The sequence below is a fragment of the Nicotiana tomentosiformis genome, chromosome 7 (genome assembly GCF_000390325.3).
Source record: "Nicotiana tomentosiformis chromosome 7, ASM39032v3, whole genome shotgun sequence".
Classification (NCBI taxonomy): Eukaryota; Viridiplantae; Streptophyta; class Magnoliopsida; order Solanales; family Solanaceae; genus Nicotiana; species Nicotiana tomentosiformis.
Window position 1 is genome coordinate 7,703,794 of NC_090818.1, and position 19,667 is coordinate 7,723,460.

The 19,667-nt window shown below is 38.4% G+C and overlaps 1 protein-coding gene across 7 annotated transcripts; it reads right to left on the minus strand.

Moving 5' to 3' along the window:
• Positions 1–219: 219 nt before the first annotated feature.
• Positions 220–4,853, minus strand: LOC104119647 (BTB/POZ domain and ankyrin repeat-containing protein NPR1-like). 7 transcript variants are annotated; one of them, XM_009631211.4, is made up of 6 exons: positions 4,644–4,853; positions 4,429–4,521; positions 2,940–3,505; positions 1,541–2,294; positions 1,057–1,254; positions 220–831 (listed from the first exon to the last, which is right to left on the minus strand). In XM_009631211.4, exons 3-6 carry the CDS (start codon positions 3,459–3,461, stop codon positions 566–568), a joined length of 1,740 nt encoding a protein of 579 aa, XP_009629506.1. In that variant the 5' UTR covers positions 3,462–3,505; positions 4,429–4,521; positions 4,644–4,853; the 3' UTR covers positions 220–565. The 7 variants fall into 7 exon arrangements, with proteins under 7 accessions (XP_009629506.1, XP_033508288.1, XP_033508289.1 ...); XM_033652397.2 differs by having other exon boundaries at positions 2,940–3,600; XM_033652398.2 differs by having other exon boundaries at positions 4,429–4,524.
• Between the last annotated feature and the right edge of the window lie 14,814 nt (positions 4,854–19,667).

Here is a 19,667-nt window from a genome sequence, read left to right on the forward strand (position 1 = left end):
GATTTTACTGGAATTTCTCAATCACCAACAAGTTTCTGCTTATGTGATTTAACACCATGTCTATGAAAGAAATAAGTGAAAAGAGCTAAAATACCCGTCTACTATGCGAAAAATGATTATTTGGAGAGGTATAAATAATCCAATTTTCTGGAATCTACATGCAGGGGTCTTCAGAAAGCAAAGTCTTGAAATAAGTAAATTTCTGGAGAATACATGCTCTAAACTAAAGATCTCTTTTTAGTATATATCACCATAAACTAAACAATTTTCCAATTCACAATATGTAACATAGGAAAACAAGAAACAAAAATCATTCCTTTACCTATTTTTATTCCTCTTGCCCCCACCCCCACAATCAATCCCCTCCCCTATATACCTTACTACAATGTGATTACCTAAATTGTATGCAGATGTTACTTATACAATTTCTTATCTACAAACAAGCTACCAAAAGTAAAAACCAACAACAGGAAGAACAAGCATATCAGTACTATAGTATATGGAGCTCCATCATGTAAAGCTCATGACCGAAGTTCAAGGCTAGCGATGTAGCAAAGGAGAGGAACTACTTCTTCCTAATCTTGTGGCTAACGCTAGTCTTTGGGGACGATGAAGAGGAGGAAGATGCAGAGAAGCCTTCCCAATACTTTTCAGCTTTGTCTTTGTTGAATGCCTTCATAACGTCATCCTTGAGTTCTGTGTATCGCATCTTCTTTAATCTTTGTTCCTCAGCGGTGCCTCTTTCCAACGTTAAGGAATCTAGCATGTCGTCCTCTAGTAATCTATCTAAAACCTCGGAGCAATTAGGGAAGAAACGTCGACCTGTCTCCACTGCAATTTGGGTTTAAAAAAACACAATATTGAGAAAGACTAATCATGGATAAAGCACCATTCCTACTATAAACGAAGATTGGTATGAACTATAAACATGCAAGAATATGATCTATGGTCCAATGACTATCTTTTGAAATTTCAAAAGTTTAATCCTTCTTTTAGAAATTCTCCCTCCTCCTTTCCTTAAATAAGGTACCAAGAATGACATAGAGTTACTATTACCTGTTTTTTGCAGTGCGCACAGCCGTTCTTGGAGTCTTTTCACTTGCTCAGATGGTAATTCATTCAAGTCAACCCCTCTCAGATTTCTAGATAAGCCATTTGTTGCTGAAATTCCAGTAAACTCCAATGTCAAATGAGCATGTGCTTTTTCCATAGCCAGCTTGGCTTCATGAGGATATAACATTCGCGCCAATGCCACTGCAAGAAATTACAAATTAGGTACATTCAAATAATGTAACTGAGGAGAAGAGAATGGTGAGAGCCTAGATTACACCTACTAGACTTTTAACATTTTTATTACCCCATAATTGTATAAAGCGAGTGTTCTTTTGACAGATAAAACTTCAGTCTAAGGATAGCTGCTAACACAAACAACTATACTAAGCATGGGATTTGAAATAATTGGACAGCTCGGATAAGTGTATACATGTAAATACTCAATCACTAGAAGAGTTCACTTCAGATTATAATTGAACTAAGTTACCTCTATTTTCAAATAAAAGCAACCTCATGAGTAATTCATCAGCCAACACCAATGATGACGAAGACATGATCCCAACCATAGGATTCCTATTCGTCTCTCTCTCCAAAATATCAATGCATATGCGGTCCTTATTAGTTTCTTTCCCTTGCTTTGTTGGCTCATTATAATCCTTTGGCCGAGTCAATCTCCGACAGATAGATAGTGCTGTGTTTCCATCCCGTGTAGTATTCAAGAAAGATGCTCCTTTTTCAAGCAGTCCCATTATTATTGATGGCTCCTTTCTTCTAGCAGCAACGTGAAGGACATTATATCCTCGGGAGTTCTGAAGATTGACATCAGCTAAATCCAGCTCGAGGACCTCATTCACAACCTTGGAGTTACAATAAGCAGCTGCATAATGAAGAGCACAAGCATCGTCTAAAGTGACATTAGACTCTTCAAGAAGTAACTTAAGTAATTCAATGTCATCGGATTCCAGAGCCTTCAGAATCCTCCTAATTCTTTTTTCACTTAAGGAGTCCACTTCTATTGAATCCTGTTCAAGTTCTTGTCGAGACTTGAGGCGCCTTGTTTTTATGTCAGTCAAAACTTCATGACGGAGTTCTTTCTCAAGAGTAGCATTGTCTAGATCGGATCCTGCCACTCTCTGGATGCAGTGCTCAAGAAGTTGATTAGATGAGCAGTGAAAGGCAACTAAAAGTATAGGAATCACATCCTCCGGACTAGCCTTATCGACGAAGTTGACAAGACGACGCTGCAGGCGAACAGAATATTCTTCAGATGAAAAACAACGTAACTACAAAGTTAGAAGCAATAGAAATCTTATAGAAAGCTTCTGTGATTTCTTATCTAGTATATTGCCACCATAAATTCAATAGCTAGGCCTTTCTTTATTGTATTATCAAGAAACATATATAGTAGTAGTAGAATAACTCGGGACTCTACTAAGATATTGAGACGCATCTTCGCGGCAAAGCATTAAAATCATAAACCTCGTACTAGCTGTCACATCCTACTTATTAATTCAGACCCTTTACAAGCATTCAAAAACATACACCTCATACTCCTATTTATTGATCAGACCCTAGGTCATCAACATTTCAACAGAAATCCTTATACGAGACAAACATGAAAGAATGTCAAGAAACCGCGTCTAACTCAAGCATTTGATTTATATTCAGTATGCTTAACAAACTGTATCACAAGGATAGTTATTTAGTCAAACCTCTCTATAACAACATAGTTTGTTCTGACATTTTTTTGGCTTTTATACTGAATGATTGTTATATAAGGATCTTGTTATAGAGAGGTCTGACCGTATGGTAGTTCAAGAATGAGAGCCAAATGTATTTGGTATTTGTTATGCAAATAGAATTTAACCAGCAAAGCAAACACTGACCTCTACGACCATAGCGAGTTCGTTGATTTGAAAGGTGGATGAAGCATACATTAGTTCCACGAAATAATTAATGGCAGGGCGACAAGCATCATGAGCACACACATTATCAACACAAGTCGAAACTTCTTGAGGAGAAGGCTTAATCTTTCCAGTATACAAATAATTCAGGAAAACCAAGAATACTTCATATCCAATTGAGGCAAAAGGCACCAAATCCTTCAGCAAATACTTAGGCTTTTCATCTTTTGAGGTATTCTCATTGTGCTTCTTAAACTTTTCGTGGAAAAACTGGCTTCGTGCAGCCAAAATACAGCGATTAACACCAACACTAATCCCCTCAACGACTATTTCTGCATCGCTGTAGTCATATTCAGGATTAAGCAGGAGCTTCTCAAGATTACCACTTAGATTAGTCAAAAGATCAAGATTTGGCCCTGGTTCTTGGGGGCTACTGCAACCGTTTGATACATAAGAAGACGAAGCAAAACTCAAGGATGACGAAAGCTCGTTGCCGCTCTCCATTTAGTCCAACTTAATCTTGGTAATTTACTAGCAAAAATTCATCCCTGAGAGAGGAAAAATATCACTAATAAGCCCAGCCATGATCAAACATTTATTGATTTCAGACTCCAAATCCTTGAATCCAAAAGAACCAGTCCACCTAAATAGTTAATTCTATTCCAAAATCATCATCCAAAGTAAAGTTTTAAGATAAAACAGAAACATATCAGCTCAAATGGACAAGGGATAGGCTAAAAAGTCAATCTTTTTTCAGATTCCTAATATCTAGCTTTCACAACTTACTTAAAAAGCAGCTCCCCTTCTTCTTAACAATACCAAAAATTCAATCTTTGAGCTACCCACTTCCCCAAAGAGAGCAAATACCTCAAGAAATCAGGCAAAATTGGTAAAGTCAATAAGTCAACGCTATGTGATCTTAGCCCACAACCTCAGAAAACATGCTTGAACTGAATAGTTGAGAATGAGAGAATTGGAAATTTCACTGATTTTCAGCACCCCTTTCTTATTAACAATACCAAAAATTCAATCTTTGAGCTACCCACTTCCCCAAACAGAGAAAATACCTCAAGAAATCAGGCAAAAATTCCTTAAGTCAATAAGTCAATGTTATGTGATCTTAGCCCACAACCTCAGAAAACATGCTTGAACTGAAGAGTTGAGAATGAGAGAATTGGAAATTTCACTGATTTTCAGCACCCCTTTCTTATTAACAACACCAAAAATTCAATCTTTGAGCTACCCACTTCCCCAAACAGAGAAAATACTTCAAGAAATCAGGCAAAAATTGATCAAGTCAATAGGTCAATGTTATGTGATCTTAGCCCATAATCTCAGAGAATATGCTTGAACTGAAGAGTTGAGAATATAAAAGAATTGGAAATTTCACTGATTTTCAGCACCTCTTTCTTATTAACAGCGTCAAGAATCTACCTTTAAGCTACCCACTCTCCCCAAACAGGGAAAATACCTGAAGAAAAAGCATAATATATCTTCACGAATCTGAAAAAATTGCTAAAGTCAACGAGTCAACGTTGCATGATCTTAGCCCAAAATCTCACACCTGCTTAAAAATTAAAAAAAGAATAATGACCCTCATTGCTTTATGTGAAAATCTGCTGGTGAAATCCCATCAATATGGAATAAATATGTAAAGAGAAAAAAGAAAGTGATTAATTTTCTTACCCAAATTTGTATTGTAATTGTCTTGCTTAACCCCAAATAGTAGTCAAGAAGTGATTGAATATCAAGTACTAGTAATGATTTAAGTTGAAAAAAGGGAAATGAAAATGAAAATGAAAAGGAATTCCCAGATGGAAACTACTATAAAAAGAGAGTGAAACTGAAAAGAATAACAGAGATATGGAAAGAGGAACAATAGTGAGTGGTCCGGTGCATGTATCAAGTTGTAATAGTATATGTTTACGTATACTTTTAATACCTAATACGTAATTCTATTACTTAATTATAAATAATTCTAATAGTACTATATACTACTCCTACTACTTTCTTTATTTTGATTTACTACTGTATTAAGTTAAACAAATCTGATTTGGTTTATAAACTACCCCTTACATTTCAGTTTACGTGATAATATTATCTTTTTAATCTAAGGAAGAAAAAAAGAAATGTTATAAATTTAAATTAATTCAATACTTAAATTATATCTTTAATGATAAACTTTAATAATCATTTAAATATTATAACATATTTAAAATTATAAGTTTCAAACGTATATTACCACACATATATTATATACTTGTATGTTTAATATTATTAAATTTTAAAATTCTTCTTTCCTGTCGAGCACTTTACCTGTTCAAAAAAAAAAAGTATACATGTCTCTCCCGTATCCTCTTTTGATATGTCCTTAACATCTGGTAATTTTTTGTTCTCCACTTTTGAATGCGCTTAGTATATAATCAAATTATGTTACATAAATTAGAACTATAATTAGGACGCGATTGGTGGGCCCAAACCGTGTTCTTAGGGATTGGGACGGTGGGGATAATTAAAGAGAAAATATTACTCCTTATTTATATAGAGTAAAAACAAGAACAATCTTTGACTGGACATTAGCGTTTACTACTTGAAATATTCAGATGCCCTTACACATAACTACACTTTTAGACAGGCACACAAACAACCCGTGCTCTTTCCTCCTTTTGAATTCCTTTATTTTCAAACACGTCTTGTATTTAGTGGCGTAGCCAGAAATTCCATCTAACTTTATTCAAACTTTAGATAAGTCAATAATTTTTTTTGTCGATAAATGATATGTCAAAATTTTTAAATCAAATTATGCAATATTTAGCTAAATAATAAAAAAAACTTTTAATAGAACAATAATTTTATAAATCAAAATTAAAATAAAAAAAATAATATTAAAACTTTTACTAATAAAAGTAAATATAAAACTAAAGGAAAGAGAGAGCCGAGAGAATTTTTAGTTTTGTCACGATCCAAATCCACGTGACCGGCACTCGGCAACCTATCCGACCCGAGCGAACCAACCCGTATGATGTACCCAAACTATATGCATGAAAACCAATTTAACTGCGGAATCTCTTTAAAATTTTTATATATTTTTAAGTTAAACCATGGAACAATTTTCCAATTCAAAATCATACATGAAGCCTCTCATAATCATACTAAGTGAAATAATTATCTTTTTATGTATGTTGCGTACAACCCCATTACTACAACTTTTCTCAACTATCTATGGAGCCTCTATACCAAGGAATAGAACTACACTTGGGCTAATGCCCGACTAACATAAATTAAAAAAATAACATGATAGCTACCACGAAATAGGAGTGGTGCCTCACCATATACCTCAGGGAGAGAGTCATCCTAGCCCTATCTGCCTGCCACATATCATACCTCATTCTGAAACATGTAAAGTAAGTGGGACCCTTGAGGGCCCCCCTAAGGGTTGAGTACACCACAACAGTACTCAATAAGTTTCATAAACTCTCTCTAACTCAAGTTCCTGGGACAAGATTTTACAAAAACTATACAACCAATGTTGGATATAAAGTGATAAACAATTATATAAACCATGTTCAAATAAAAGACAAGTGAAATGTAAGCCATGCTATAAAGTTTTAGAAAGTCTTTATCAACCCAAGATTTTAATAAAAATCACATAAAATCATTTCAATCTCATTAAGTCATTGAAATCATTTTCGGCTCCTTAGGCCTAAACATAAGAAAGTTCTCTTTTATCTTTCACCGAGAGTACTATACCTACACCGACATAATGAACAACTACTAGGTGATCATCTTAGCAACAAGTATTTGACCCTACTTGTCTGGGCGGCATTCCATAGTGTCGTACGAGTCGACTTAACCTCATTACTTTAAGTAATGATCATCTGCCCTCTCAATGAGGGACTTTATCCCACAAACCCCGGTTTGCCTTGGAATGTGTCCCTACACTGGCACGTACAGTTTCATGGTAACGAACTCAACATTCTAACCAATCTCGGTGGTCTCTACTAGTAACTCCCAAAATATTTGACATATCAAAAATAGACTCATAGCATAATTGCCTCAAATGATCTATTTTTATCAAATCATGATTTTCATAGCCAATCCAAACCATTTGAACAAAATCAAACGAATAACCTTTTTCATGTTAAAACTTTTAGCAATTAACATCAATCTAAAGATACAACAAGTGATTCCTTTATTGAAATTTCAAAAGATAATTTTTTTTATGAAAACATATACTTAGCACTCAAGCATTTTGTACTCTTATCAACAAATAAGTTTTAATAAATCTTATAAGAATTTCGTTAAGTGTTATTTTGCCAACAAGTTTTAAAAATAAAATTTTTATAAAATTACATGACACTTCATAAGTAACAATTTAGAAACACATAGTGACATATTTTCCGCATGTCCGCACTAGTACAGATGCACATTTATAAATAATACAATGTATCAACTTAAGTCATGCTTTTAAAGAGAATCCCTCAAGAAGAGTAAGTCTTAATCAACTTACCTCAAACTTCAAGATCCAAAAATACTACAATGCTTGAATTGATTAAAATGTCCAAATATCGCTTACAATTCAATATCTACCATTAGATATCCCAACTACATCAAAACAAACGCAAAAAGATTCATAAATATTCACTTAGGCTTCACAATTCGGCAACAAGCCTTCAACTATCCCAACTTATCCAAAGGCTCACCCGTTAGCCTATTCAATTCCATTCTTATGATTTAATACTCATTTGGAGTCATTAATAATACCACGTTAATTTTCCAATATCATCAAGTCACTATTCATCATCTTCTCCAACAAAACCCTAGATTCAAGAACAACCATTTCAAGAACTAGTGTTGTATCTTATCCAAATGGTGATTCTCAATTCAATTCGTTTATCAATTAAGTTATCAAATCTAATGGAATCATTAGAAACTCAAAGCAATTCTATTTACATCAATTCATCACTATGCATTTTCTTCTTTACACAAAATGGCATTTTCAAGACTCACCCTTAGGGTTCATACAATATCCCATTACAACTTCAAATAAAACTCATAAACATGCTACCCATACTCCAATATGACATATATATAAAGTTCAAGTGAAGGGATTACCTCTTGATGGAAGAATCTCACTTTTTCTCTTTTTGGTGTTCTTGAAGATTCAACCCATTTCCTATGGATTTGATCCATAATAATGTTAGTGTTATCACTAAATGATGTTATACAATCATCCTTGTACCAAAATAATTGTCACGACCCAAAATCTAACTAGCCGTGATGGCACCTAACCTCACCCTCTAGGTAAGCCAAATAACAACAATCCGATTCAATTAATATTTAACTGACTATACACTCCCCAAGGACCGATAGTACAAATCATGAGCTTCTAAGATTAGAATTTACAAAGGTGGTATGAAATAAATACATCATCTGTTCGAAATATACATAAACAGATTTTTATAAATCTAAGGCTACCATGAACAAGAGGCAGCTACAATCGGAATGCATGTCACGACCCAAAATTTTCATCTTCGGAACCGTGATGGCGCCTAACATTTCACTTGCTAGGCAAGCCAACGTTAGAATAATCTTAACTATTTTTAAACAAATCAATTTAAACGGAAGTCAAAACTAAAATAAAGTGTGGAAGACCATAACTACCAAATCATCAAAATACATCCCCGAATCTGGTGTCACAAGTGCACGAGCTACTAGGATAATACAAATAATGGTTTGAATAAAATTCAAGCGGTTTGAAAGCTAATACACAGCTAAGATAAGATAGAAGGGGACTTCAGAACTGCGGACGATATATAGTTATACCTCAAGTCTCCTCTGGATAGCTGAATCCGAGCAAGTCTATGGTACGCCGCTGGGACCAACTCCAAAATATGCGCAAGAAGTGCATAGTGTAGTATGAGTACAACCGACCCCATGTACTCCGTAAGTATCGAGCCTAACCTCGACGAAGTAGTGACTAGGCTATGGCAAGACACGTACGTAAACAACCTGTACAAGTATATACAAATACGAAGCAACAATAACACAATAAATAATAATTTATAAATTTGGGAGGGAACATGCGAATGGGAATGATATAGAGTTTTCAGTAGGAGAAGTGTCACGTAGCAGCCAATTAATTCATCAACAATAAAATGAGTAACTGATAATATGAAAGTGGCACATCACCACCTTTCATGCTTTTATTCTCATTCTCCCATAAATTTATAAATAAATAATAAGATTGGAACGGCATTACCCTTCGTGCTTTAACTCTCTTTGGGTACGGCATCACCCTTCGTACTTTAACTCTCTTCTGGCATGGCATCACTGTCACGACTCCAAACCCAACTAGTCGTGATGGCACCTAACCCAACCCGCTAGGTAAGCCAACTAATAACTATCCAATTCCAATAATATTAATAAGACAATTAATTGAAAGAGAACATCTGAATCTTATACATTCCCCAAGGACTGGTAGTACAAATCATGAGCTTCTAAGAATAGAGTTTACAAAGCTGAAATGAAGTGAATACATCATCTGTTTGAAAAGTACATAAACAGAGTTTTATAAATATAAGGCTACCATGAACAAGAGACAGCTACAACCGGAACGCAGGTACATCTTCAATACCGGCTCCCGTCGATCACAACAACGTCAGCAGTTAGTATCTGCACGCAAGATGTAGAAGTGTAGTATGAGTACAACCGACCCCATGTACTCAATAAGTAACAAACCTAACCTTAGGTTGAAAGTAGTGACGAGCTAGAACAAAGGTCAGGTCCAATACCAATATCCCACAACAATTCATAACAGCATAGTACAAGTAATAAAAGGAGTATCTCAGAAATAAAGTGCTCAGCACGTTCACAGTTCCAGAAAATAGGCATGCTTTCAAGTATTTCAGTGAAAACTCAAACCTTTTACCGAAATTTGCCAAAAATAGGAGTAAGTTTGAAAACTATAATTTTTCCCAAAAATCCTTTCAACAATAAATAAGATGTTTCATTTTTCTTTCAGCTAGCACGTGTAAGATGTCTCTCTATGCCCATATGTCAAAATATATGAGAAGTCATAAATGATGTGATACTATACAACATGAGAAAAAATGCATCTCTATGCTTGTATGTCAAATGTGCATGCCAAATGCGATGCAAATCAGTGATAAAGACCATATGCATATTCTCAGAGTATCAATTCACTCAGTCCTCACAGTCACTCAGTCCTCCTAATCACTTGGCACTCGCACTCAGTAGGTACCTGCGCTCACTGGGGTGTGTGTACAGACTCCGGATGGGCTCCTTCAACCCAAGCGCTATAATCTGCACGGACAACTCACGTGCTGCACGGACAACTCACGTGATATAGTATCAATATCTGAATCCGCACGGATAACTCACGTGTTATAATAAGCTAATCTAGCCTGCTACGACATGCATCCCGATCCCATAATTATCCTCACAATCAGGCCCTCGGCCTCACTCAGTCATCAATCTCTCCAGTCTCTCGAGATCACAATGTCATGAAACTAGTCCAAAATAATGATATGATGTATCAATAAATAACAACTGAGACTGAGATATGATATGAATGCATGAATATGACTGAGTACGAAATATCAATAAAATAAGTGAAATGACAGCAAAAAATGACCACTATGGGTCCTAGCAATATCATCATAAAGCTTAAACATGATATCTAGCATAATTGACAGCTTAATTACTTTATCACATGGTGAAAACACGGACATCAACAAAATAGGACCACTATACAGTGCCATGGAAACAACAGAGTCCCAATTCACATGGTGCATGCCCACACGCTCGTCACCTAGCATGTGCGTCACCTCAATACCAATCACATAACACGTATTTCGGGATTTCATACCCTCAACACTAAGTTTAGAAGAGTTACTTATCTCGAACAAGCTAATACCAATGCTGAGCAAGCCAAGCAATGCTCCAAAGATGCCATCACGCGCGTTCCGACCTCCAAACGACTCGAAACTAACCAAAAACAACTTAAGTACATCAAATAAATCCCAAGGAAACAATTCCAAATGATAAAGATCGAATCCTTAATCAAAACCCAAAATCGGCCAAAAAACACACCCGGGCCGCACCTCGTAACCCAACAAAACTCGCAAAATCCGACAACCCATTCAATTACGAGTCCAACCATACTAGTTTCACTCAAATCCGACTCTAATTCGATGTTCAAAACTCAAAAATTTATATTATGAAACTTTAGGCCAAAACCCCCAATTTCCTCTTTAAAATTCACCAACCAATAGCCAAAAATGAAGATAGATTCATAGAATAAGATCAAAACCAAGTGTAGAACACTTACCCACCCCAATCCTTGTGATGAATATTGCTCCAAAAGGCACCTCAATCCGAGCTTGGAAATGTTAAAATGAAGCCAAAATCGCGAACCCTTGTATTTATCATTCTGCCTAGCACTTTCGCACCTGCGGCACATTAGCCACTTTTGCGGCGTCGCTTTTGCGACCAAAAACACGCTTCTACGGAGAAGCACTGGAGGTCTGCCTTCGCACCTGCGGTAGAAACTCCGTTGCTGTGCACACGTAGGTGGGAGTCCAAATTGCGCTCCTACGCTGATGTTCGCTTCTACGCCCTTTCACACCGCATCTGTGCCTTCGCATATACGAATCAACCTCCGCTTCTACGGACTCCTGCTCCCAGCAACACCTCCGCTCCTGCAACTCCTTTGTCACTTCTGCGACCATCGCACCTACGCAAATCAACTGCAGGTGCGGTCACACCAGAACCAACAACAACCAGCAATGAAAACATGAAGAAAATGATCCGAAATCAATCTGAAACACGCCCGAGCCCCTCGGGACCCTGACCAAGCATACCAACAAGTCCCATAACATAACACGGACCTACTCGAGGCCTCAAAACACACATAACAATATTGTAATGACGAATCACACCTCAATTCGAAATCAATGAACTTGAAACTTAAAACTTCCACAATCGATGCCGAAACCTATCAAATCACGTCCGATTGACCTCAAATTGTGCACACAAGTCCCAAATGACCTAACGAAGCTATTTCAATTCTCGAAATCACAATCGGAACCTGATATCAAAATGTCTACTCCCGGTCAAACTTTCCAAAACTCCAACTTCCGCCATTTCAAGCCAAATTCCACAACGGACCTCCAAATCACAATCCGGACGCGCTCCTAAGTCCAAAATCATTCAACGACCCCAAACCCAACTAGTCGTGATGGCACCTAACCCAACCCGCTAGGTAAGCCAACTAATAACTATCCAATTCCAATAATATTAATAAGACAATTAATTGAAAGAGAATATCTGAATCTTATACATTTCCCAAGGACTGGTAGTACAAATCATGAGCTTCTAAGAATAGAGTTTACAAAGATGAAATGAAATAAATACATCATATGTTTGAAAAGTACATAAATAGAGTTTTATAAATCTAAGGCTACCATAAACAAGAGGCAGCTATAACCGGAACGGAGGTACATCTTCAATTTCGGCTCCCGTCGATCACATCAACGTCAACAGTCAATATCTGCACGCAAAGTAAAGAAGTATAGTATGAGTACAACTGACCCCATGTACTCAATAAGTAACAAACCTAACCTTAGGTTGAAAGAAGTGACGAGCTAGAACAAAGGTCGGGTCCAATACCAATATCCCACAACAATTCATAACAACATAGTACAAGTAATAAAAGGAGTATCTCGGAAATAAAGTGCTCAGCTCGTTCATAGTTTCAGAAAATAGGCATGCTTTTCAAGTATTTCAGTGAAAACTCAAATCGAAATTTGCCAAAACTAGGAGTAAGTTTGAAAACTGTGATTTTTCCCAAATATCCTTTCAATAATAAATAAGATGTTTCATTTTCCTTTCAGATAACACGTGTAAGATGTCTCTCTATGACCATATGTCAAAATGTATGAGAAGTCATAAATGATGTGATACTATACAACATGAGGAAAAATGCATCTCAATGTCTGTATGTCAAATGTGCATGCCAAATGCGATGCAAATCACCTATAAGGACCATATACAAATTCTTAGAGTATCAATTCACTCAGTCCTCCCAGTCACTCAGTCCTCCCAATCACTCAGTCCTCACAGTCACTCAGTCCTCCTAATCACTCGACACTCGGCACTCAGTATGTACCTGTGCTCAGTGGGGGTGTGTACAGACTCTGGAGGAGCTTCTTCAGCCCAAGCGCTATAATCTACATAGACAACTCACGTATTGCACGGGCAACTCATGTGCTATAGTATCAATATCTAGATCCTCACGGACAACTCACGTGCTATAATAAGCCAATCTGGCCTGCAACGACGTGCAACCCGATCCCATAATTATCCTCACAATCAGGCCCTTGGCCTCACTCAGTCATCAATCTTTCCAGTCTCTGGGGATCACAATGTCATGAAACTAGCCCAAAATAATGATATGATGTATCAATAAATAACAGCTGAGACTAAGATATGATATGAATGCATGAATATGACTGAGTACGAAATATCAATGAAATCAGTGAAATGAAAGCAAGAAACGACCACTATGGTTCCTAGCAGTATCGTCATAAAACCTAAACATGATATCTAGCATGATTGACGGCTCAATTACTTTATCACATGGTGAAAACACGGACATCAACAAAATAGGACCACTATACAGTGCCATGGAAACAAAAGAGTCCCAATTCACATGGTGCACGCCCACACGCCCGTCGCCTAGCATGTGCGTCACCTCAATACTAATTACATAACACGCATTTCGGGATTTCATACCCTCAACACTAAGTTTAGAAGAGCTACTTGCCTCAAACAAGCCAATACCAATGCCGAGCAAGCCAAGCTCAAAAGATGCCATCACGAATGTTCTGACCTCCGAACGACTCGAAAATAACCAAAAACAACTCAAGTACATCAAATAAAACCCAAGGAAACAATTCCAAATAATAAAGATCGAATCCTTAATCAAAACCCATTCAATTATCACACCCAGGCCCATGCCTCGTAACCCAACAAAACTCACAAAATCTTACAATCCATTCAATTATGAGTCCAACCATACTAGTTTCATTCAAATCAGACTCCAATTCGATGTTCAAAACTCAAAAATTCATATTATGAAACTTTAGGCCAAAACCCCCAATTTCCTCTTTAAAATTCACCAACCAATAGCCAAAAATGAAGATAGATTCATGGAATAAGATCAAAACCAAGTGTAGAACACTTACCCCAATCCTTGCGATGAAAATTGCTCCAAATGTCGCCTCAATCCGAGCTTAGAAATGTTAAAATGAAGCCAAAATAGCGAACCCTTGTATTTATCATTCTGCCCAGCACTTTCTCACCTGCGGCATATTAGCCGCTTTTGCGGCGTCGCTTTTGCGACCAAAAACACGCTTCTGCGGAGAAGCACTGGAGGTCTGCCTTCGCACCTGCGGTAGAAACTCCACTGCTGCGCATACGCAGGTGCAAGTACAAATTGTGCTCATGCGCTGACGTTCGCTTCTGTGCCCTTTCACATCGCATATGCGCCTTCGCAGATGCGAATGGACCTCCGCTTCTGCAGACTCCTGCTCCCAGCAACACCTCCGCTCCTGCGAGTCCTTTGTCGCTTTTGCGACCATCGCACCTGCGAAAATCAGCAGCAACCGCAGGTGCGGTCACACCAGAACCAGCAGCAACCAACAATGAAAACATGAAGAAAATGATCCGAAATCAATCTAAAATATGCCCGAGCCCCTCGGGACCCCAACCAAGCATACTAACAAGTCCCATAACATAATATAGACCTACTCGAGGCCTCAAAATGCACATAACAACATCGTAACGATGAATCACACCTCAATTCGAAATCAATGAACTTGAAACTTTAAACTTCCACAACCGGAACCATCAAAACTCCGTTCTTGGTTCAACTTCAAAAAAAGTCAAACTTGGTCAACTCTCCCAATTTAAAGCTTCAACAATGAAATACATTCTTTCAATTTGATTCTGAATAACCTAAAAACCAAAACCAACGATTCAAATAAGTCATAATACATCATACGGAGCTACTCATGCCTGTAAACTACCGAGCGAAGTGCAAATACTCAAAACGATCATTTGGGTCGTTGCAATCACCCTTCGTACTTTTACACTCTTTAAAAATGGCATGGAATCACCCTTCGTGATTTAACACTCTTCCTCACTTCATAATTCAATAAGTAATAATCTAAAATTCACACGGCATCACCTTTCGTGCTTTTACTATAACGACCTGACTGGTCATTTTGAGCTTTAGCGCATCGTTCAGCGGTTTGAGGCCTCGAGCAGATTCACTTCAGGTATTTTGACTTGTACACATGGTCAGAATTTAATTTCGGGAAGTTCGGAGTTGATTTGGAAAGAAAATTCAAATTTTGAAAGCCTTAAGTTGGAGGAATCGACCAAATTGGGATTTTTACGTAAAATGATCTCTGAATCGGGAATTGAAGCTTCCAACAAGTTTGTACGATGATTTTGGACTTGGGCGTATGTCCGGATCAGGTTTTGGATGACCCGGGAGCATTTCGGTGGCATTTTGGAAGAATTTCAAAAATATTGGGTTGAGGTGTATTTCAAAAATATTGGGTTGAGCATTTCTGTTTGGGATTCCGAGTCTGGGAATAGCTCCGTATGGTGATTCTGGTATTGGGAGCGCGTCCGAAGTGGATTTGGAGGTCCGTAGGTCATTTCGGGGTCATTTAGCGAAAAATAGAAATTTGAAGGTTTTTAGAAAGTTTGACCGGGAGTGGAATTTTGATATCAGGGTCGGATTCCGATTCTGGAAGCTTGAGTAGGTTCGTAATGTCAATTATGACTTGTGTGCAAAATTTGAGGTCAATCGGACGTGATTTGATAGGTTTCTTCATCGAAGGTAGAAGTTTGAAGTTCTAAAGTTCATTAAGTTTGAATTGGAGGGTGATTCATAGTTTCAATGTTGTTTTGCGTGATTTGAGGCCTCGACTAAGTTCGTAATGTGTTTTAGGACATGTTGGTATATGTGGTTAAGGTCCCGAGAGCCCCGAGTGGATTCCGGATGGTAAACGGACCGAGTTTGGACTTGGAAGAAGTGCTGAGGCAGCTGATACCTGGTACAATTGCACCTGCGTTAATAGGGCCGCAGGTACGAGCCCGCAGGTGCGGCGATTGTGTCGCATAAGCGACATCTGGACGGAGCTGGGATGGCCGCAGATGCGAGGATGTTTCTGCATCTGCGAGCCCGCAGATGCGAGGAAAGCTCCATAGAAGCGGAATGCGAGCTGGCAACTGGAGTCGCAGAAGCGGAAGGTCTCCGCATGTGCGAGACCGCAGAGGCGCATTTAGCATCGCAGGTGCGGAGCTGTGCTAGGCAGAGGGCATGCGCAGGTGCGAGATTTTGGCCGCACCTGCGAGAGCGCAGATGCGGTGAAGCGGCCGCAGGTGCGGGAGTCGTTGGGCAGAAGGGTTCTTTAAGAACGGGGATTTGGCCCATTTTCTTCCATTTTACATTTGGTTGGGGCGATTTTGGAGAGCTTCAAAGGGAGGTTTCCATCAAACAACACAAGGTAAGTGATTTCCATTTATTACAAGTTAAATACATGAATTTTATATGGATTCATGCATGGAAATTGGTAGAAATTATGGGATTTTTGATAGAAAACTTAGAATTGGTATTTTTAAATTTTGACCACGAATTTGGGCGTGGAATTAGAAATAAACTATATATTTGAGTTCATGAGGTTATGGGTAATAGTTATCTTCGAAAATATTTTGAATCCGGGAACGTGGGCCTAAGGGTGATTTTATCGACTTTTCAAGCGGAGTTGGGAATTTGTCTAAATTGATTTGTCATGAGTATTAGAGTATATCCTTATTGGTTTGCATATTGTTTGACTAGTTTTGGAGCGATAGGCATCGGTTTGAGGTGTTAGAGCGGCGTTGGAGCTGGTTATGGAACTTCGGAGCGAGGTAAGTCTCCTGTCTAACTCTATGAGGGGGAAAACTATCCCTAGGTGATATATTTAATGTGTGCAACTTTTTGCAGGGACTATGTACGCATAAGGTGATGAAAGTCCGTACGTAGTTAGATTCATGTTATTGTCCGGATAGACTTAGGTTCACACCATGCTGTACTTGTACTATAGGGATTTTCCTTGCTCGTTTAATTCTTTATTTTACCTTTCTACTTGAGAGTAGACTTGCTATTATAGAGACTTCATGATTTCACGATTAGGCACCGAGTAACTTTACTCCTCTTACGATATATTTCTGATATATATATATATATATATATATATATATATATATATATTTGTGTGTGTGTGTGTGTGTGTGTGTGTATGTGTGTGTGTGTGTGTATGTGTGTGTGTGTGTTTCATTGAAAGGTATTTGTTAAAGAAATTACAACTCACATGTTTATTCGTGAGTGGGGTCAAGGACCAGTCAAAGCCTCTTATTCTTATGGGATCGGGCCGTTCGTCTCGGCAGGAATTTGTATTTCACTTCTTATGGGATCGGGCCGTTCGTCTTGGCAGGAATTTGTATTTCACTTTTTATGGGATTGGGCCGTTCGCCTCGGCAGGAATTTGTATTTCACTTCTTATGGGATCGGGTCGTTCGCCCCGACAGAAATTTGTATTTCACTTCTTATGGGATCGGGCCGTTCGCCTCGGCAGGTTAATTGATTAATCATATGGTTCGAGCCGTTCGACCCTCGGCAGTGCATAGTTTTATTATTATGTTGGATCGGGCCATACGCCTCGGCATTTCCTATATCACACTCCCATGAAATCGTGTGTAAAACTTGGCAAGAAGCCAGTGTATCTATAAATTCCGGATTTGAATTATGGTAGCCACTTGATGAGTTTCACTATATCTATATATATGCTCCGGTTAAGGAGGGAGTTTCTGATGAAGAGCTTGAGTTCCTCGTAAAGAGAGGGGATTTGTACCATATGATCTATATTTGTCTATTTCATTTACTTACTTGCCTCATATTTGCTGCCTCTTTACTGTACCTTATGTTGTTGGACCACTAGTGAGTGTCGATGTCGACTCCTCGTCACTACTTCTATGGGATTAGGCTAGATACTTACTGGGTACACATTGCTTACGTACTCATACTACACTTGCCGCACATTTTATGCAGGTACATATATGTCTAGAGGCCATGTGAGAGTAGAGGCGTGTATACATGTGGGGACCTAGGTGAGCTGCATTCCATTTGTCGACACGCAGCCAGCAGAGTCTCCTTCAGAGTATTTACATTTTTCCTGTCCAATTTGTATTTCGGACAGCTGCTGTATTTTATTTTATATTCCTAGTTAATACTCATGCACTTGTGACACCGGGTTTTTGGATGATTATGGGTTGTTCTGTATTGAATTTGTTAAAAGTATTATTATTTACTCTATAAATCCCCATTCTTTGCTATTTAAATTGAAGGAAAATATGATTTCAAAAATAATAAAAATGAGAACCCAATTAAGTAATTATTGTTAGCTTGCCTAACAGTGGTGTCCGGCGCCATCACGACCTTTATGGATTTTGGGTCGTGACAACATGGTATCAGAGCACTAGGTTCACTTACGTCTCACGAGTCATGTGCGAGTCTAGTAGAGTCTTGCGAATCGGTGCGGAGACGTCTGTACTTATCTTCGAGAGGCTACATAGCTTTTAGGAGCACTTCCCTTCTTGATTCCTCATCGTGCGATTTGATTCCTTTGAGGCTTATGCCTTCATTTTCTTCCCATTCAATCTTATGCGAGGTGAAGCGCTTGTTATAAATTTGGAATCGAGGAATTTTAATGGCACTACTGATGTAGAGTAGGATGTTTCTCCTTGCGTATTCGATTGGGCTGATGTCGTCGCCTTATGGAAGTATGTTCTGTCATCTCAGCTTAGTAGCTGTATTTCTGATGGTTTTGGTGCTATGCACCAATTGCTATGATGTTCACGTGTTATTATCGCACAATATTAAAGTAATGGTAGGATACTTGTCTACGTATAGGGGCAATGAATAAATTGAAAGGAGGTTTTTCTCAATGCATGATTTAGAGGTTCAGTGTTTTATTTCCAGCGGAGGGAAAGACAATCAGACTAAGAATGTTCAGGTTGGATTGATGGAGAAAAGAGACTTGGTATTTTCGAGTATGGTGGAATCTTCATCCGTGATGTGGTGTCGTCGTCCTTGATTGAATGTGTTAAGTTCGCCGGTGTTATGGCCTTCTTCAAATCACCATTGGGGCAGAGTATTATGAATGGTGCAGGGGAAGCGGCTGTCAGACGTCGCAGTGTGCTGTGGTTCAGAATCGAATCGGTAATCCTAATATTGATGGATCGAGAAGGATGATCTTCGGAGAGGTTTAGAGTGGTAGCGATCTATTGGTTCGAGTGCTACAGAGATGGATTTAATTTACGGCCATAACTGGGCATTTATGAGGAAGGACATGTGGGAGGTGTCTTGCGGTGGTTAAATTTTTAGGAGTCTAAGTGTGTGAAGCTGAAGCCGAGTAGTTACTTAAAGGAGAGGGTTTGACCAAAGTGGGAGAGTGGCAGAGTAGCATATGGGTTCTGTGGTAGGATAGCCACACTCCTTGGGGGAAGTTAGAGTGATTTGGGATTCATGGTGGACAGTGACTAGGTCTACGGGCTTAATTTGGAATATTG